The 21245-nt window shown below is 38.3% G+C and overlaps 1 protein-coding gene across 3 annotated transcripts in view; it reads left to right on the top strand.

Moving 5' to 3' along the window:
• TP53BP1 (tumor protein p53 binding protein 1) overlaps positions 1–21245 on the top strand; it is a 122424-nt gene that overhangs the window by 81875 nt on the left and 19304 nt on the right. For all 3 annotated transcript variants that reach the window (XM_019644880.1, XM_019644879.1, XM_019644878.1), the window contains exons 14-19: positions 350–1679; positions 9270–9389; positions 10154–10357; positions 13622–13679; positions 15708–15794; positions 19930–20413. In XM_019644880.1, coding sequence (XP_019500425.1) covers positions 350–1679; positions 9270–9389; positions 10154–10357; positions 13622–13679; positions 15708–15794; positions 19930–20413 — 2283 coding nt within the window. The remainder of the gene's footprint in view (positions 1–349; positions 1680–9269; positions 9390–10153; positions 10358–13621; positions 13680–15707; positions 15795–19929; positions 20414–21245) is intronic.

Here is a 21245-nt window from a genome sequence, read left to right as displayed (position 1 = left end):
AGCTCTGAGCAACAGCGGTTTGATTCTCAGCCTGAGCTGAGCAGCCGCTGAGCTGCCAACAGGTGGCAGGATGGCTCAGCTTAAAAAAAAAAAAAAAAGTGTAAGTTAATAGTTTTAGGTTTTTGTTTGAATTATGCTTATTCTATATCAATGATTTATTAAAAAAGTTAAACAGTGACTTGTGTTGATAAAAAGACTGGTGATTATGAGCTTTGTATTTCTGAGATTATGGTCCAAGAGTTCTTTAGTAATAAATTGATTTAAAAACTTTAGAATAATTCAAGGGTTAGATTTAAAAGAAACATGATTAGGAATAAATGATGATTTGTCTCTTTTTGTTCTTCCGTAGGACATTTTCATTCCATCTCCAGGTTTGGAAGAACCATCAAATGATGGGAAGAAAGGTAGAGATTTGCATAGTTCATCTTTGATTGTCGAGTGTTCTAAAACTTCAGAAACTGAACCAAAGAATTCCACTGAGGATCTTGGGCTATCTTTGACAGGGGATACTTGTAAGTTGTTGCTTTCTACAAGTGAGTGTAGTCAGTCCCCAAAGATGGAGAGCTTGAGTTCTCATAGGACTGATGAAGATGGAGAAAACACACAGATTGAGGATACTGAACCCATGTCTTCAGTTCTCAATTCTAAACTTGTTCCTGCTGCTGAAAATGATAGTATCTTGATTAATACAGCACAAGATGGCCAAGTAGAACTGAATCAGAATGCTGATGAAACAAAGAGGGATGACGCACAAACCAGAGATGACTTTAGTGTTTTAGCTGCTGGTTGCAAAGGCAGAGAAGAGACTATAGCAGAAGACGTTTGTATAGATCTGACTTGTGATTCCGGGAGTCAGGCAGTTCCTTCTCCAGCTACTCGATCTGAGGCACTCTCTAGTGTGTTAGATCAGGAGGAAGCTATGGAAATTAAAGAACATCATCCAGAGGAGGGGTCTTCAGGGTCTGAGGTGGAAGAAATCCCTGAGACTCCTTGTGAAAGTCAAGAAGAGGAGCAGAAAGAAGAAAATATGGAGAGTGTTCCATTACACCTTTCTCTGACTGAAACTCAGTCCCAAGCTCTGTCTCTTCCAAAGGAAAGCCCAAAACAAGAATGCCAGGAAGCTATGGAAGCTGAAGCCAGTATGATTAGTATTGATTCCCCCCAAAAACTTCCAGTACTTGACCAAGAATTGGAACATAAGGATCAAGAAGCCTGGGAAGAAGCTACGTCAGAGGACTCCAGTGTTGTCATTGTAGATGTGAAGGAACCATCTCCCAGAATTGATGTTTCTTCTGAACCTTTAGAGGGAGTGGAGAAATGCCCAGATTCCCAGTTGTGGGAGGATGATGCTCCAGAAATAGAATCATGTGCTGAGAATAGAGTTGATACCCCGGAAGAAAAGGGTGCCGAATATGAAGGAGATCTGAAATCAGTGACTGCAGAAAAGGAACCTGTAGAGGCTGACTCTCCACAGCCTCCCTTGACTTTAATGAGAGTAGATGATGCTCCAAAGCCTGACCAGCAGATGCAGCAGACCCAACCTCAAGAGAAAACAGATAACTCATCAATGGAAGACTCAAAAATGGCTCATGCAAAGCAGCTGGGCTTAGGTGTAGAGGCTCAACAGCTGGAGAAGGCCTCTGTCCACACCTCACAAAGCTTCTGTGAAAGCTCTAGTGGTGAGTGTGATTGTAAATTGTTCTGTGTTGCCAACCAAATTACAGTTTGGAATGGAAGGTAGGAGAGAACTGCATGCTTACATGTTAGGGCTAAAAATTAAGTTCAGATTTATGTTTTTCAACAGCCACTAACAATTGGGAAATTTAAAACTTTGGGTTGTATTCTTTTGTAGCTGTAATTACGTGTGTTTATGAAAACAGATCATTTGAGTTTTATCAGCTTTATAACTCAGGAATAATCAACATGAATTTTATAATTATTTAGAAATTGTACCAACTGTACCAATCTGGGACCTAAGGTCCCAGTCTTGCTCCAAATTTTTATATTTTGACGATCCTTAAAGTACAAGGATCTTTTTTGATTACACAGTAAAATCATGTTTAGAACTCTGTTAATGAGTATGCTGTTATTGGTTGTTTCCTCTTTAAGGGCATTAAATTTCCAAAATGTGGTTCAGCATATACTTATCTTAACCCTCCATCGGGTACAACTGATCTCACAGATTCATTGCACACAAACATGCCGCTATGAAATACGTCTTTACTAAGTCACAAACACGACTGGCGATAGGCTATGATAAAGGGGGAAGATACGGAAGCGATGAGTCACGATACTTAAGTTAACTGTTAGATGTTCGAAAATTTGTATGCAATGAATCTATGAGATCAGTTGCGCCCGACAGAGGGTTAAACCTTAAACTGGAAAAGATACTAGTTTGTGCTTTTTTTAAAAAAGATTTTATTGGGGAATTGGGGGAGGGAACAGCGTTGGGGAATCAGGGAAGGGGAACAGACAAGTTGCTGTCCTTTTGTTCTTCAGTCTAGTTGTGGAGGACGTCGCTTCACTGGCCCAAGTTGGCACCATCATTGCGCTCTTCCCGGGCGAGGCAGATCAGTTGCCGGCTTCTGGACGACTGCTCACGGCGGCTGCTGGCCACTCACGCTGGCTCTTGGTTACACACATGGTAGCCCATGGCAACCCACTGCAGCAGGGTTACACTCACGTTTGGTTACACTCATGGTAGCCCAGCTCCAGGTTGATCTGTTGTTCAGCATCTTAGCTGTGGAGGGCAGTGTCACTGGCCCTCATATGAGGAATCCGAACCGGGGCCTTCTGGCGTCCCAAGCCAGCTCTTAACCAACGCGCCACTCGGCCGGCCACAGTTTGTGCTTTTTTTTATTTTATGAAGTCCACATGAGAATATTTTGGATTATCAGAAAAGTCATGATGTATTTTTTCTCTGTTTTTCGTTGCAAAAATGTGTCATGACTTTTCCGACAACCCAATAGATTACTTTCTGAAACATTTATGGAATATTGTGTATGATATTAGCTGAAAAGAATTCAAACTTTCTAAATGCCCAGAGTTAGTATAACTTAAAAACAAAACAAACTCCAAAAAACAAAACACAAACTTAAGAAAACATACTTCTAGGGATATGGAAATGAGAAACAGTATTTGGGCCACATCTTAGCTATCAGAATAGGTGATTATACCTTTTGGTGTTTCTGGATCGGTCCCAGTTTATAGCTCTTGCCTAGTTGTGATTATTAGTAGTACTTTTTTTTACTCAAAATTATCCCTATTCAATAGGCTTTATATTCAGAAATCAGGATTTTTTTTTCCCCCCTCTTCAGAACAAGAAATGCTAGAGGTGGTAAAGAGTCTAGGGGTTATTGGGGTCAGTCTCTTCCTAATGTCATGTGGCCAGTTAATGATTAAGGTAGGACAAGAATCTAGTTTGCTTAATTCCCAATGCTGTGCTTTCTCCTCCTACAAAACTGTATAATATATTGGGTTGTCGGAAAATCATGACGCATTTTTGCAATGAAAAACAGAAAAAATACATCATGACTTTTCCGACAGCCCAAGTTTCTCTGATTCTGATGAGTTATGGTAAAGAACTATCAGAATGGCCTAATAATTAGTTCTGTATTATTAAATATTTTTGTAATTTCATTACATCCAAATACTGTTTTTGACCTAGGCTAAGACAGTATGAAGGCTTCTAGGTTGTTTTAATTTGGTTACTTAGGAATACTTTTTAATTATATTAGCAATTGTACGAGGTCTGACAAGTTCACTAACTTGTTGCAGCAATGTTGCTTTTTTGATATCAGAGGGATTATTCATTATGAATTTGTACCAACTGGACCGTTAACCAAGTTTACTATTTGCAAGTGCTATAAAGGCTGCGTGAAAAAGTTAGACGACCTGAACTTTTCACCAAAAATTCATGGCTCTTGCATCACAATAATGCACCAGCTTACTTGGCACTGTCCGTGAGGGAGTTTTTATCCAGTAAACAAATAATTGTATTGGAACACCCTCCCACTCACCTAATCTGGCCCCCAGTGACTTCTTTCTTTACCAGAAGATAAAGGAAATATTGAAAGTAAGACATTTTGATAATACTCAGGACATCAAGGGTAATACGACAACAGCTGTAATGGCCATTCCAGAAAAAGAGTTCCAAAATTGCTTTGAAGGGTGGACTAGGTGCTTGTGTTGGTACATAGCTTCCCAAGGGGAGTATTCAAATGTGACCGTAGTGATATTCAGCAGTGAGGTATGTAGCACCTTTTCTAGGATGAGTTTGCGAACTTAATTGTCAGATGTCAGATACAAAAGAAATTTCTAAAACATTGGTTTATTATCTGTTATGGTAATAGTATTCTCCATAGGTTTGTTTACCCTATTAATGGTGAGAGCCAGCTCTTTTTTTATAATAGACATTGCCATAGTAAAACTTATTTTACTAATATTTACCTAGATTATTGAAAATATTGGTAGGTTATATGCTGCTTATTTCAAGAGTTTAGTTCTTGAGCAAATAACTAAAAGCAATGAAGACAGTGGTTGGACTCTTAGAGGATTCGTTGAAAGTAAATCATTCAGAAGAGCATTGCTAGAACAACAAAAAAAATATTCTGTACTTAAAATATAATTGTCTAGTTGCTAAACCCCAAGAGAGACTAATTTAAATGAGAGTAACCTAAAAAGTTAATGGTTCTGCAGTCTTGGAAAGACAGAATGAAAGGAACGAATTGTTTGAGTCCCAGGTTTATTTGTTCATTAGATTTCAGTATGTTAAAATTAGAAGGGTACTTTTATTGTTGGGTTGTTGTTTTTTTGTTGTTAAAAGCTTTATTGATTAAAAAAAGATAATACATGTTTAATTGTGAAAGATGTTCAAATGATACAGGAAAGAGGGAGTGGGGGGGAGAGGAAGTGACAGGGAGAGGGAGTATGGTGAGAAAAATGAAAGAATCACTCTAAATGCCCTCATTTGTAGATACCTTGTCACTAATGTTAATAGTTTGGAGACCTCTTCAGACATGGGTGTGAAGATCTGAAATTTGAAGAAAGCAAATTTAGAAAGATGGCACTTGAAAACCCAACCTTATTCAATATAGAATAAATTTATGATGGGTTGATGTGAAAAATCATAACAAATTTAATGTCTTTAATTAAATTCACAAATTGTAGTCTATAATAATAATGATCAGTGAAGCTAGATATATCTTGTGCTCTAGCTCTGACCTTTGTTGGCTAACCTTTTAAGGTCAGAGGCAGACTCTCAGGTTAGACTGTTTATGCATGGTGTCATCCAATATAGAAATTCTTATATGTTTAATTAGATGGCTTTTAATCAGTCAGCTGTAAGAAGTGACCAGGTCTTCTCTTGAGAACAAAAGAAATAAAGGGTTTCAGATTGTGACAAAGTTAGAAGTAAGTGAGAATTTACTGACATTAGGGTTTTAAATTTTGCTTTGGACTAATGAATCTTTGAAGTCTTTACTAATAAGGACAGACTCTCCACCCAGATGGGTTTACAATTGATATTACGTTTCCTTTTGTTCATTCATATCTTAATGCAGCGGTTCTCAACCTTCCTAATGCTGCGACCCCCTTAATACAGTTCCTCATGTTGTGGTGACCCCCAACCATAAAATTATTTTGTTGCTACTCTATAACTGTAATTTTGCTACTGTTATGAATTGTAATGTAAATATCTTTTTGTTTTCCGATGGTCTTAGGCGAACCCTGTGAAAGGGTCGTTCGACCCCCAGAGGGGTCGCGATGCACAGGTTGAGAACCGCTGTCTTAATGGGTTGGTATGCTGGCATATGTTAGGATGGACCGTGATAATCTGGGAAAACAAGAAGGGACTTGATAACTTAAATAATGTAGCCGTGCTAATTCTTAGAGAATTGAATATGGGGAAAATTCCAGTATATTTAAGAGGGTAAAATATTATTTTGCAGGATTTGGTGATAACTTGATTAGATTTTAGTGGTGTCTTTCAGATGAGTGAATAAAAGCAGAGAAATGGGAAAGCATTTGGAGGATATTGAATAGGCTTGATGAACATGAATAATTAAAGAAAGACTAGAAATATAGGCTGCTACTAGTTAAATGAATACTGACTAAAAAGTTAGGAATTTAGGGAAAACCTTGAAGTTTTTTACCAGGAGCTAACATGTTCAAAGTCATGTTTTACAAGAAGGTTGCTTTAATTACAGTGTGTAGAAAGAATTCGGGGTTGGGGCAAGAGGGAGACGTAAGGCAGAGAAAGTAATTGATAGGCTGTTGTAATAATCCAGGAATAAGGCATAGAAGACCAGATAAAGGTAGTGTCAGTGTTTTCTGTAAAAGACTCAATTTTCCATTAGGTTGTAGTGATGCAGTTGGGTCAATGGTGTTAAAATAACTTAAATAAGTTTTATCTAATACTATGCAAAGGAAACAGGGAAGTAATTTTAAGTAATTTTTAATGCTTGCATGTTACATTTGCATATTATGATTTGTCACATAGAAGGATATACTTAAATATTTCATACAGAATTTTCAAAAATCTGCGTGGTCAGTCGTAATTTGAGGGATGGTTCCTGTCAGTAGAGCAGTGCAGTGCAGATGATTGTTCCAGGAATGGAAAATTCGTTAAAATATATCTTTGGAATGTATGATGCTTGTGAAGTGTTTTTGTTTGGTTTAGTTTTTATATCTCTTCTAAGTTCTTTTTTTATTAACCTAAAGGACTTGTTTGTTAAGGAGCTGCCAGAAAAATGAATGCTTATGTACTAAACCCTTTGTTTTCTGTAACTATGGTGGAATTCTTTGCCGTTTAGATGTGATGTTGAAATTCTCTGCTCGTACTCTTTACCATTCCTTTAGCTGAGGTTATATACTTTTTGTCCTTTAATTTCTAAAGTTCATTTCATTTTCTCTTTTGACCCCTTCAGGTTACTAACTCATTTTCTCTTACATGTAGATGTAAAAGATGTTTTTTGTTGTTTTGTGATTTTGAAGAAAAAACAGTACCGAAGTGCATAATATTAAAGATAATAAAAGATAGAAGTGGAGTGGGAAAAGATGCAAGAAGAAAATGTAAAATATAAAATATATTTGGTCTTTATCGGATTCCTGGTATAGAGCTCATTAAACACTGATAATATCCCAGGTGGAAGGTATATCTTTTGTTATTCAGAACAAGCCGTTTAAGTCACACCTGGGTTTATGCTAATGAGTGATTTAGGATGGAATCCCTGCGTAGCCTCAGGATGGGGCTGTTTGTTTACCAGAAAGACCCCAGTGATTAGAGGGTTGGAACTTTTAGCCCTACCCATTTTCCTCCTGGGAGGGGAGGGGCTGGACATTAAAGCTCTGAAAACTCTTGAACAAGATTTGATAAGCTTCCTTGTTGGTAAACGAGCCAGGATGGTAACTTATCCCAGTCCACGGGGACAGAATCTCCTGCTATCAGAACCCTCTGGACCTCACTCAGTGTACTGTTTCATCTAGGTGTTCATCTACGTCCTTTATTATAAACTGGATAATGTAAGTAAATGTTTCTCTGAGTACCCTGAGTGGCCTAGCAAATTAATCAAATCTGAGGAGGTGGTCAGGGTAACCTGTAATATGTAGTTAATTGGTCAGAAGCACAGGTAACAACTTGGACTTTCAATTGGCATCTGAAGTGGAGACAGTCTTGTGGGCCTTTAACTTGTGGAATTTGATATTATCTCCAGATGGAGTATCAAAATTGAGTTAAATTTGTAGGGCACCCAGTCAATGTCCTGAGAATTGGAGAATTGCTTGGTGGTGTTGGAGAACATATTAGGCAGACTATTTTCACAAGTGATGAGTGACGGTATGGCAGATTATAGTTATTATTTTGAGCCATCCCAGGAAAATAAGTATGAATTTTCATATGTTAGGTTTAAGAGGAGCAGTCTGGCACAATTCTTTTTTCCTCCCAAACTTAGTCATTTTATTAAAAGAGATAAACAGTTAGGAAATCAGAAAATGTGATTTTGGTAATTTGCTAATTCTGCTTAGCAAAAATTTGGAACTGAGACCTAGTTAAAATAATGTTAAACAAAAACCTTTGTGACAGAAATCTTTTGTGAAAGAAAGTTTACTCAGCCATATGCTAGCCAGAAGAAGGGCCAGCTCTTGGGATATACGTCTAACTAAACCAGCAGCAGCAGGGCTAGAGGGAGAAGACAAATGTATCTACAGTCCTGGACGGGGCTCTTTTATACAGTGGATTTGGGAAGAAAGATGTAAGTTGTTTTGAAAGAATTTACATTGGCTATAGAGAAGGACAGGCTAAAGTGAAGGGGGGCAGTTTGGGGGCATAGTCCATAAGGAAGACATACTTACTGCTTTTGGATTAGCTGTGGGCTACATATGCATAGACATAGCATCACGCAGTGCTGTCTGGTGGAAGCCACCTGGAAGTTGATTCCAAGTTTTAACATGTTCTGGAATGTGAGCAGTTTTTTTGGGGTTTGGTCTGATTAACTGATTAACCTCTTACCGCTTTCTCCCGCCTGCAGTTTATTATAATTTAACTTTAGGACATCTCAATTTTTCTCTTGTCAGTAAAGTTTTGTATCTTGACAAATATTTTATGTTTATATCAATTTAATAACGACTAACCAAAAATGTCTATACTGGGAATGTTCATATATGTGAGGTTTACCATTGTGCAGAGATTTAGATGTGAATATTACTACTATGGCCTAGGGTGAATGCTGGTCAGTACTGCTGAACCCTGAAACCCATAGATTTCTGTTAGAAACAAAGAGTATTTTGAAGTACTTTGGCCCAGGAGATCCCTTGTCACCTCTTTGAGTAAATTGTAAATTACAGGTATTACCATCATCAGACTTCAATCTCGAGAATCCTACAGATTGCAAACGCTTATAAATGAACCCCTTGGATTAGCATTGCACAAAATTAAAATGTCTAGACTTGAAACTATCCAAATTCGTATTATTGAGTATTCCCAGATGGAGTGCAGATGTTTCTATGTTCCTTCTGACCCCATGTTCCTCAGGGCTCCCAAACTTTGGGCTTCCTCTATTTGCCTGTCCACTGGTTGTGTACTTTGTGTCTGTCCTGTTGTTGATAGCTGTAAAGAGAGCAGGAAATTGGTTGAGAAGTCTGGTGAGGAGGTTGAGAATGTTGTAGAATTGGGTAGCAAAGGAAAAGAATAAATATTTCTTGCATATCTCACCTTTGCTTTTTACATCTGTTTAGGTTTCTTTCTTGTTTATCTTTTTTTTTTTTCCTTCTAGAAACTCCATTTCATTTCTCTTTGCCTAAAGAAGGTGATATCATTCCACCGCTGACTGGCGCAACTCCACCTCTTATTGGGCACCTAAAATTGGAGCCCAGGAGACACAGTACTCCTATTGGTGAGTAACTAAAATTTAATATTATTTAAAGCAGAATTTTTGAGATATTATTTTTTATGCAAGTGATTTCTTTTAGATCTGAGGAGTTGGGCCTGCCTGATAAGGTTGATTTTTATCTTAGGAAGAATAAGTCTGTGATGTCTGATTCCATGAGTTTTCTCCCAGGAGATATTGAATGGTGAGGAGAGGAAAGAAAGGGTAGAAGGAAAGAAGAAAAAAAAAAAATTAAGGATTTTATTCTGTTTTTGCAAGCCAATAGAATCTGAGTGCTAAGCAATGATACAGAGCTGTCTATAAGGGAGGGACGGCAGGTAGGGTAGAATTACTATTTATTCAGCATCCTGATTGATCAGTCTGCTGCTTGACAGGGCAAGAAAGCTTAGAGCCTCCTTTCCCAAAGCAGCCTGTAGCCTTCTACATTAACTTATTTGTTTTCTCTAGTCAGTGCTGGGAGGTAACAGTCATGCCGCCTGGAGTCTCCTGCTACCTATGCCTGATGCTGGCAGATGTGGGTTGGCTGAGGGCTCATGCAGCATCCTTTGTCCAGATGCAGAAGTGGAACTGAATCCTGTTGCTCCTCTTAAGACCAGGTGTCAATACTAGTGCGTAGTTGTTGATACTTGTGACAGGTTCTATCCTAGGAATTAACCCCTTTCAATCCTGCAGAGCTGTGGAGCCAAACAGGCAAATTGATGACTTTGAGTTGTTTTTCGTGTTTGTATTTTAGTGTTCTTTCTTTCTTCCTCCTGCCTCCCTTCTTTCAGATATTAGCAATTATCCAGAAAGCACCCCGGCAACCAGTGATGTCATGTCTGAAAGCGTGGTGGAGACCAATGATCCCATACTTGGGAATGAAAAAGGAGATTCTGGGGCTGCCCCAGAAATGGATGATAAATTGTGTCTACGAATGAAACTGGTCAGCCCTGAGACTGAGGCGAGTGAAGAGTCTTTGCAGTTTAGTCTGGAAAGTAAGTTTTATTTTATGTTAATCTTGGGTAATTAGTAGCTCCAGATCATCTAAGAATTATTGATTATATTTCTTGTAGTTATAATGATTGATACTTTTATAATTATATAAAAGTATTTGTAATGTCTTATTCTCATAGATTTAATTCATTGCTTTTGGCCAGTCACTGTTGTGTTACTGAAGATGCTCCATTTTATAATCTACGGTTCTGGTTGTATCTTGGTATTAAACCTGTGTTGATATTAAGTAATTGGTTTTCATATTCAGAAACAGTTTAGAAGAGGATAGAAAATTTAGGATTGTGGATTCACATTGTAGGTTTAAGTTGACTATTTCCCACATTAATTGCAAGTTGTTTTGTACGGGGAGAATACAGAGAAGGCACAGGGAGTGGCTGCAAAGTTGGGACCAGATCCTGAAAGGCTTTTTACATCATGTTGAGAAGCTAAAGAATTTTAGGCAAGGGAGTAATCAGATCAGGTTTGCCTTTTTTTTTTTTTTTTCCAGGTTTGCCTTTTTAAAAGGATTAGCTGAGTGTTTCAAAACTTGTGCTTTTGTGTATCATTCCTTGCCTTGTCCATTTCTTAAGCTTCTGCCTGGCAAACTCAGTCTTACACCAGGAAGTGGGGTTGTTAGTAGTGGGGATGGAGATGGGTAAATTTGAGAGATGAATTATAGAATGGAGACAACCTTGGGTCTAGTTGAATGTAGAGGGAGGAAAAGTGATAGTACTCCAAAGTAGATATCCTTATTTCCATTTTACTGTTGAGGAAACTGGGACTAAGGGAGGTTTTTAAATTATATTTCTAAGGTCACCATAATTAAAAAGAAGTAGAGCTGGATCTGACTCCAAAGCTTATAATTTTTTTTACTAAGTTGTTTGTAAATGCTGTTTTTATTAATGGAGTTAGAAGAGGAAGAAATCTTAAAAGAAATTGTAAAGAAACATTCAGAGAAGAGGACTAGGAGAGTCTAAAGCCATGGAAGGCTATGGGGAGGAGAGGTATAAGAAGATAATGTCAGATGCAGAAATGAGGTCTAGTAGGATGTATCTGAAAATGTACATTAGGCTTGGCAATTAAGATCCATCTGGTGACTCGTGCAAGAACTAGTTCCATATAGTGGTTTGGGTGGGAGCTTTACTGAAGGTAATTGAGTGATGGGGAGAAGAGGCAGCAAGTGTATTCCACTTTTGAGACGTTTATGTGAAAAAATATCCCAAGTTAGAGGGAAATGCAGGATTGAAGGAGATTTTTTTTTCACTTTTAGGCTGAGAGGCCTAAGCAGGTTTATAGACTGAAAGGAAATCTTCAAAGGAGAGATGCGTTAAAAATGAGGGAATAGGGGAAATAGTTGATGGATCAGGGTCCTGAAGGAATAGAGCAGGTTTTCAGGTGTGATACTAACTCCCCGCAGATGGAGTGGGTGGACTAGAATAAGAGGGACTTGTCATTCTCTGAGAACAAAGAAAAGAAATTTTAGCTAATATATTTTGAGTTACTATATGCCAGGCTTATTACATGTATAGCTCATTAAATCTCCTAACAAACTTGTGAATGAGGAAACTGAGGCACGGGGAGGGTGAGCACCTTTCCTACAGTCATATAGCAAGTAAATGTAGTAGCCTGAATTCAAAGTAGTTCCAAGAACCGGAAGTCTATTTCCAAATTACATTACCGTTCTGCTTCTCAGTGCTTATTGATTTGAATCTTAGAACCTCAGTAGAAATGAAAATATTACATGTTTCCATCCTTATTATCATCTTCCCTGAAATCAAGTAGGGCTTTTCAAGAGAGTATGTGATAGCCTTGAATCTTAGATTCGAAATTACAATTGGGAAGACCTAAAATGGAGCTAAATTAAGGATGATCATATCAGTAAATATTACTGCCTTTTCTGAAAATAGGAGCACAGCATCAGGCAACATACTCAGGTGTTAACTCTTCTCATCCTCTTCTTCTCAGCCTGTGAGGTTGGTCCTGTTTTATCCCTGTCTTCTAGAGGAGGAAACTGACTCAGAAGATGAGGTTTACTCCCAGGCTGGATACTGAGCCAGGCCTGAGCCAGGCTTCTGTTTCAGAGCCAGAGCTCTAACCACTCAACTTCAGCTGCCTCTTTGATGAACTTTTTAGATTATGTTGGGTCATGACATTTTAGAAATGTTTAAAAATATTTGTTATTTTTTCTAAGGCTGAAATAAATTGCCAATAAATAAATTTTAATCCCTTGACATTAGAGACATTGCTTCGAGCATATGGGATTCTTTTCAGTATCATCTTCAATTCTTTCTTGAAAATGTGTTTATAGTTTTTCAGTCATCTGTCCCCAAAGCACTTTAGGAGGAACTTGAGTACCTTCTTTGTGGGGGTTCTTGTAAAACTGCATCAACATAAGACATTTTCCTACATATATTTTATTAAAGCTTGTTTTAAATTTATTTTTTATTTTATATTTTCTTACTACATAAGTTTTAATTCTTGTATGAGAAGAGATGAATTGAGATTCAAGAGATGTTTCATTTTTAAATGTTATTGCTTAGTAATTCATTGTGTTTCTGGATTAAATGGATTATCTTCTGTAGGAAGTATTATAAGGGTGATGCTGTATCCTCTGGTTTGAAGATTTAACCCTCTAGTGTAATTCGATTTAACAACATAATTTAGTGTGGGACTGGCTTTTCTTTGCTTCCCTCCTTAATGACTGTTTGCTGGAGGCTATATGCATTCCAGCTTTAATGACCTTGTTTAAGTTGACTTGAAAGAAGTCTTTTCAACATCTGCATAAGGTGCACCCTTATCCCCAAAGCCAACTAGACTCTGGGAAGCACCTTCTTCTCTTTTTCAAATCTCCCAGGAGTTGCTGGACCACCTCTCCCTTTCCTTTGTTCTACCTCTTTTTTATGTGTCTGTAAAATCTTTTGGCCATGCAGGGAATGGGGGAGATGGCCTTTGGACAGGAGTCTGCCGTTCTCCTAGGATGCTGGTATTTTAATAAACCTGCCTTTCTTTCCACCAACCTTGTCTCTTGATTATTGACTTTACAAGCGACAAGCAGGTGGACCTTAACCCGGTTAACAGTATGAAAGAAAACTGATTGGCGGAAGTGAGAAAAACTTATACCATTAAATTATAAGGAATCTTTTTATGTTCAGTTATTCGTACACATTTCTTTTGTTATTTGTTGCAAATACTAGTAGAGCAGGTTTTCAGGTGTGATACTGACTGAATTGTTTTTCCTTTCTCTCTTTGCTTTTGTTTTTGTTCAGAGCCTGTAATTGGTGAAAGAAAAAAAGAATCTACTGCTGTTGCTGAGGCTGTTGCCAGGTAACCAGAGCTGGTTGCTACTTAGAGGAGTTTTAATATACAAAACCACTGGTAGTGAGGGGAAGATGATTTATCAAGAGAGGAAAAAAAAACTTAAAATGAAACTCCAGCATAAGGGATTTAACAATTTACTGAAGCTAACATAGGCTTTCTTATTAATGTTTTAAATCTAATATTTAGAACTAAGATATTTAAAGGTGTTCCTTTGTCTCCCTTTTGTTCCTGTGGACTTCCTTTTTTTTCTTTTTTCTGTTGGTGAGACTGAGATTGTTTCTGTTACGAAATAGCGGGTTTAACAGGAGAGAGCCTTAGACCTGTTCCTTGTGAGAGCGTCTACTCAGCGGCAGCTGCAGGCCATTTTCTCTTCTGCCTGCCAAATTACTGTGTTGAACTGTTATTTTTGCTTTGTCATGAATGCTGTAATGCTTTGAGGATGAATATAACCCCATCCTGAGGCTCTGGTGGTAAGCTTTGCCCTCTGGTGGCTGTGAGAGTAGAATTGTTTTATTGGCTTCTGACATGAGTCATCCAGCATGAAAATAGTAGGAATAGTTGGTGAAATACAGGTGAGGATTTTTAAACCGGCCTAGGCAGGTAATGTAAAGAATGTAAAGCAGACTAGGTGCAAGATTGTGGAGTGTCCCATTTAAAAGGGGGATAGTCCCTGTTCATCTCCAGCCTACTGCAAGCATGTAGACTTGTTGCCAAATCTCTTAATTTTTAAAGATTTAAAAATCTGGATTTTTAAAAATAAAATTTCTTGCTTGGTGGGTCAAATAAGTCCTGCTTGTGGACTGAATTGGACCCTCAGTTGCAAGTTTCTGGCCCCTGTCTAAATCCTTTGATCTGTACTTAGCTATATCTTAGATTAGTTGTTCTCTGGGCTCTTACATATTTAATCTGAAAGATAATTACCTTAGGGTCCTTACTCAGTTGAAAACTAATAATATATAGTCTTATAAGTTGAAGAAAATGGAGTTTATACTTGATATCTTTGGTTTTAATAGACTTGTATACTAGATACAACTTATTAGCCTGTACATGTGCCCAAGAAGAAGGAACAGAATATGCTGCTGAAGTTTCCCAAGCCCTTTGGGCAGAATGTAAGGATGGAAAAAAAGGAAAATACTTGAGGCCGAGGGCTAGATTGATGGATCACAGAATGAGATGAAATTCGTTGGTGTTGTAAAGCACATTTTGTATATGAGAATCTAGACTTTAAAAGTCTTTGACTATTTACCGTTGGGTTCATCATAAGAAATCGTTTAAAGTAAGCTTTAGAATATTTTAGACACTAACTTCTTCCTCTACATTTATGTGAAGCAGTACCACTGTTTTTAAACATTGTCCTCGGTAACTGGGCTGTGTACACATTACTCGCTGTCATCTTCTTTCTCTCAAACATTTCATTATTGAAGATTTCAAGCATACACAAAAATAGAGAGAACAGAATAATGAACCACCATGTATTTCTTACCCAGTGATCAGATTTCTCTAATTGCCTTATTTATTTATTTTTTACAGTTTGTTTGAATCAAGATCCAAACAAGGTCTACACATTGCATTTGATTAAAATGGGACCCCCTCCATCTTTTTTTTTTCCCCTCCTAGTGGTTTATTTGTTGAAGAAGCTAGGTTTCATGTCCTATAGAGTTTTCTACATTTTTCTTAATTTAAATCTGTTTTAATCTATAGGGGCCCCCTTCTTTTTCTTTTTCTTTTTTTTCCCTCCAAGTAATTTACTTGTTGAAGAAACTGGTTTTTGTGTCATAGAGTTTTTTGCATTCTGGACTTTGCTGATTGCATCTTTATGGTATTTCATATAGTCCTCTTTCCAGTTTATTGCCTGTGAACCTTCCTTGAGAGTTTTTAATTATGCTAATTTTTGAAACAAATACTGTATGAGGAATTTGCATTTTAGTGTTAAGGCAGTTTGGAGTTTGGGATGCAGAAAAAGGATTTTGTTCTCCAGAGGTACTTTTACTTTTAAAACTAACACAGTATATTGCTTTAATTTATTACGTTTAGTCCCCAGAAGACCATGCCTTTGCTTAGCTGTGAAGCCCAGCCAGCAGATGAGGCTGGAAGTCAGGATTCCTGCTCTGCACCTGTCAGGTGAGCATTATTGTCATAGCATCTTTTGTGCTGTATTGATTCATAAGATAGTTGGTGCCAAAACTTGAGCTTCCTTTTTTATCTGAGGGACTGTGACATACCCTAGATGGATTTATAAATGTCATGAGAAGTTTCATTAAATAACAGATTTTGTCTTTATTTGCCAGTTCTATCAGTTTGAAATGATTCAGTCTTCATAAATTTATGAAAATATATCATTATATTTTTAAGATTTATTCCCTTTTTCTTAGTTTTGGAAGTGTTCATTTTATTTATTTATTTATTTATTTATTTTATTTTTTATTTATTTTTCTAGCTGAGCCATCCTGCTACCTGTTGGCAGCTCAGCGGCTGCTCAGCTTGGGCTGGACTCGAACCGCTGTTGCTCAGAGCTCAAACTCTTGAGCGAGCTCTTAACCAACTGAGCCACTCCGCCGGCTCGAAGTGTTTATTTTTAATAGGCTTTTTATTTCCCTTTAGTATCCCATAGGGCAAAACTGACATGCTCAACATCCCAAATTTAAAGTTTGTCAGACTTGATGGAATTAAGATTTTCCCATAATTTCTTTATTCCATTACCTCTTAGAGCAGCTTTGAAGCAGAAAAAAATTTTTTTGAGTTACAAAGTATTTCTTTATTTAAATAGTAAGAGTATCTTGTTTGGAATAATATGAGTCTTATATTTAGTATAAGAAGTAATGGCAATGGAAATAAGCTTTTATTTTCATTATGAGGTGGGTATCTGTCATCTATAGAATTTAGTGATTTTGTAATTAGAGAATGTGATAATGTTTTGTTTGTTGGCAGGTATCTAATAGTGTTATTTGCAGCATAATTTCTGTATTTTTTTTTTTAAGATTTTTTTTTTATTGGGGTATTGGGGGGAAGGGAACAGTGCTGGGGAATTGGGGGAAGGGGAACAGACAAGTTGCTGTCCTTTTTGTTCTTCAATCTAGTTGTGGAGGACGTTGCTTCACTGGCCCAAGTCGGCACCATCATTGTGCTCTTCCCAGGCGAGGCAGATCAGTCGCCGGCTTCTGGACGGCCGCTCACTGCGGCTGCTGGCTGCTCACTACATACGGTAGCCCATGGCAACCCACTGCCACAGGGGCTGCAGCCTACGCCGTCGCCGGCGACTCACGGCAGCCCAGCTCCAGGTTGAGCTGTTGTTCAGCATCTTAGCTGTGGAGGGCAGTGTCACTGGCCCTCATATGTGGGATCCGAACCGGGGCCCTCTGGCGTCCCAAGCCAGCTCTTAACCATCATGCCACTCGGCCGGCCCCTGTATTCCTTAGTGATAATAAATATTGAGAAGAAACATGTCAGTGCTTTTTTTGGGCATTCTCATTATTAAATGTGAGCTTGTTGATATTCTTGGGAATCAAATAGCCCAGATCATATGGTCCAGCAGTTACTAAATTTATCAGTGGCACTGTATTGCCTTCCTATTTTATTAGAGTATCTTAAAATAGAGGGGCCACGATGCTGGTGATTTTGTTTGGCCTTGGTAGAAGAACAAAGGCCTGAGAGTCCAGATGGATTTGACTCCAGGTGCTCCACAGATCTGCACTCAGACCAGAATGGGTAGAAGTTTGTTAAATATGGAGATTTGTTTTCTCCCTTTCACTTTGGATTACTTTTTGTCCAGGCCTTTTCTGCTGAAATTTCTTTCTTAGCATCAGTTTCCAAATCTGGCATATAGTGACCAGAGTTGAATTGTGTAGTTAGACCTAATACGAGAGTGGTGTGATCCTTCTTACAATACATTGCATTTTTCTTGTCTTCTAAAGCTCTTTTCTGGTCCTAAAGATTCTTCTTTATTGTTTCTTGGGACATAATTTACATCTCCATGGTAGGTATTTCTTGGTTGCTTTATTTACGTCTAAGAATTTATAAACTTGGTAGGAGTGGGTAACACTTTTTGTAGCATGTGTTGCAATTGTTTTGTTTTATTTAACTTGCTGTTCTGTGTTGACCTTAATCAGCAAATCTTCCCAACCACAACTGTGTGTGTGTATATGTGTGTGTGTGTGTGTGTGTGTGTGTGTGTGTGTGTGTGTGTGTTTGTGTGTGTATAATATGAACATATGAACCTGGGGGGAAATGACTATGATTTTAACATTTCATTTGACTGATGCTAACATGAGAATGATAAATACCAAAATTCTGATATTTGATAGGAATCTGCTACATATTGCTAATATTGCAGTGAGACACCTTTGGTCTTTAGAGAGAGAGGAACTGTTCTGATTAACCAACGCTTTGGGGGAAAAAAGCAACCTAGCATTTGTCAATTAAGAATTCTTGAAATTATTAATCAAATCCTGTCCCTTCTTCCAGTTTCTTTACTCACTTTCACTGTTGCTTAGCTGTTTGAATCTTAAACATGATTCAAACATGGGTAATTCAGTTTATAAAGATGAATTACATCTTCTTAATTGCTTTGTCTTACGCACCTGATATTGATTGAGCATCTGCTCTGTACCTAGCACTGTGTTAAGTAATTTTTATATACGATCATTTATAAACCTCAGCAGAGGTAGGTGTTACTAATCTGTCTCTTGGTGATCTTATTCTTTTTTGCCTTTTCTTCATTGGACCATATATATATCCACATTCAGTTGAGATTCCTGACAAGGACACAAGCTGTAACAACCAAATGTGTATCAGGCTCTTTTTGGCTAGAACTCTCTTCAGCATCCCACTTTGATTTCCTGTTTCGGTTAGCTGAGCTAAACAACATAGAAACCTCAGAGACCTTTTCTCTTTCTTCTTCAAGTTCCAGAGCAGAGCAAGCCCAAAAGAGCTCTTCACGCTTCCTTTCTTTCTGCTTACCCAAGTCAGCTCAGCTCCTAAGGGTGAGAGTTCCTCCCAAGTTGGAGATAGCTTTCTCTGTCTAGATGAGTAGTTCTTTCTGTCTTTTCTCTGGCCGCTTACAGCAACATATGACATGGTTTCTAGACCCTTTATCATCATGGATGTTATCTTCTGGGTTTATCTCAATTTATATCTTATAAAATATGACATCCCAAACTAAAACAGATTCCAGATCTGATCTTACCATGGTCATTTTGGGATAGATCATTTTATGTTTATTCTGGCTATTATACACTTGACGCAGCCTGAAAAAGCATTAGTTTGTTGTTGTCTGTAATATACAGACTCATTTGAACTTGTAATTTACTAGAAAATTAAAAGTTATGGGCACTTTCTACATGAATTTGCTTCTTATACAGTTACCTTATTTAATCAGAGTAGATTTTTGCAGTTTATTGATTGAGAGAACATGATTTCTTTTGTTCAAAGTACATTTATCACTCACTGAACTTTATGTTAAGCCCCATTTTAGGTCTATTAACTATAAAGATGACTAAAGCATGAATGTCAAGCTTCTGTGTAACTTGGTCACTTAGTTAATCTGGGCCTTTTTATTCTGGTGTATTGTTGAGGACATTTAAGAAAGCTCCAGGCACCTCAGAGCTTCATGGTATTTGGTTTGCAGGAGACATTTATCAAATGCTGTGGGATAAATGAATGACACTGATAGCCAAATGGTAAGACTAATGAAAAGAAGTAGGATGTATCTTAAGAACTGTCTTTGGGGTGCCAAGTCATTCTGAAATGTTTAGTTGTAGATTATCAGTATAGCTAGCAAACCTAGAATCTCACCTACAACTCTGTCCTTTATAGATTGGGTTTCTTTTCCTGAAATTATTAGTCATGGATGGGGTGGGGGTTGGGGGGATGAACAGTATCTCAAAATGCGAGGAGTCATTTAAGGAATGTTGGAACCATTTGTAAAGTCAAGAGTCGTTTGATCTAATTAATCTTTTTTGAAGTAGATTCCAAGCTGCCTTCATTGTCTATGACTAAAATAATGGCTTTACATCTTTTTTGTTTAACTTACTACCCTATGTCAGAGCTCTGACTATTTCATCATCATGGTGGAATAGTCCTTTGTGCCATTGTTTTTTCACAGGAAGTTATGATGAGAAGCCTTATAAGGTGATATGTGTGGTCACCTTATTTTCTTCCTTCTCCACATTTCTCAGATTGTCAAATTACGGTCTCCCCTTGCCTGTATTTTCTCTCTCTCTCTCTCTTGACATGGTTTCTTTATGTGGTTCATTTTCAGGGGGAACTTACACCATTTCCCAAGTATTCAAAATGAAGAAGAGACAGAAAAATTAGAAGGTGACAAAAGGACCAGGCAGCACCAACAGCCTGTGAAGCCCAGTACTCCTGTCAAAGACCCTCCTTCTCTTGCCTCCCAGCAGATGGCCACACGGGGGCCGTCAAGTCTTCAGGAGGAAGCAATGGAGACAGATGTGCTAGAAGGCCAGAAAGAAGGATGGAATATCAATCAGGAAAAACCTAGTAAAGCCTTGCTTGAGAGGCCCAGCCAAAATAACATAGGAACCCAGACCATAGACTGTTCCCTGTGGGTTCCAGAAACTGTTTCAGCAGCAACCCAGACTGTAAAGAATGTGTGTGAACAGGGGACCAGTACTGTGGACCAGAACTCTGGAAAACAAGATGCCGCAGTTCAGACCGAGAAGGGGACTGGTGAGAAACCAGTCAATGCTTCTGGGGATGATACTGAGTCACTCCATAGCCAGGTGAGAGAACTCACAGGGTACCCCAGGGGCCCTGCTTTCAACTTTCTGGATTCCTGGAGAATTAAAGTTGGGGTACATTTACCTAGTGATTATTCTTAACAGTTTTGTACAGACCAGTGGTTAAAAAACAAAAGCCATCTGTCCAGTATAGACATAGGGTAGTGAAAATTATGGGAAGCTATTGCCAGTAGTCTGAGGGAAAGTGGAAAAGTGCTAGAGTTTGTCAAGTAGGTCTGTACTGGAAAGAAAGCCAGGATATAGCCTGGGTCCTATAATAATCTTCTATTGTTCAGTCTTTTCCTTCTGTCAGTTTTTCATCTGCCTTTATAACAGAGCTTTTAAATTGCTTTTCCTCCCATCTATTTCACCTTGGTTCTCAGGAACTGAGAGAGTAGAAAATAAAGGAAAAGGGAGTACAAGAGGCATGAAGGACTGTGTATCACAGTGTTGGAAAAAAAGAACAGGAAGAGGAATAGAGAGAGATGGGGAACAGTCTCCAGGTGACTAGGGACCGCAGAAAGGCTAGGACGAGATGTAATGGGAGGAAACGGATGGGAGCTGATGAAAGTGAGGCTGGAGGAAGAACAGGTGCTTGGGAGCAAGGCAGGGAAATAGCTCCTGTTTACTGAACACCTACAGTGTATCAGCATTGTGCTCAAGACGACCCATGAGGTTGGTATTATTCCCATTTCACAGGTAAAGAAACCAAGCTGAAGAGAGGGTAAGTAACTTGCCCAGGATTTTGCCATCAGTAGGTGTTGTTCAGCATCTTAGCTGTGGAGGGCAGTGTCACTGGCCCTCATATGTGGGATCCGAACCGGGGCCCTCTGGC

This window comes from Hipposideros armiger, unplaced genomic scaffold, assembly GCF_001890085.2.
Source record: "Hipposideros armiger isolate ML-2016 unplaced genomic scaffold, ASM189008v1 scaffold_92, whole genome shotgun sequence".
Lineage (NCBI taxonomy): Eukaryota > Metazoa > Chordata > Mammalia > Chiroptera > Hipposideridae > Hipposideros > Hipposideros armiger.
Note: the sequence above shows the minus strand (reverse complement) of the source record. Positions and strands in the feature narration are given on the sequence as shown.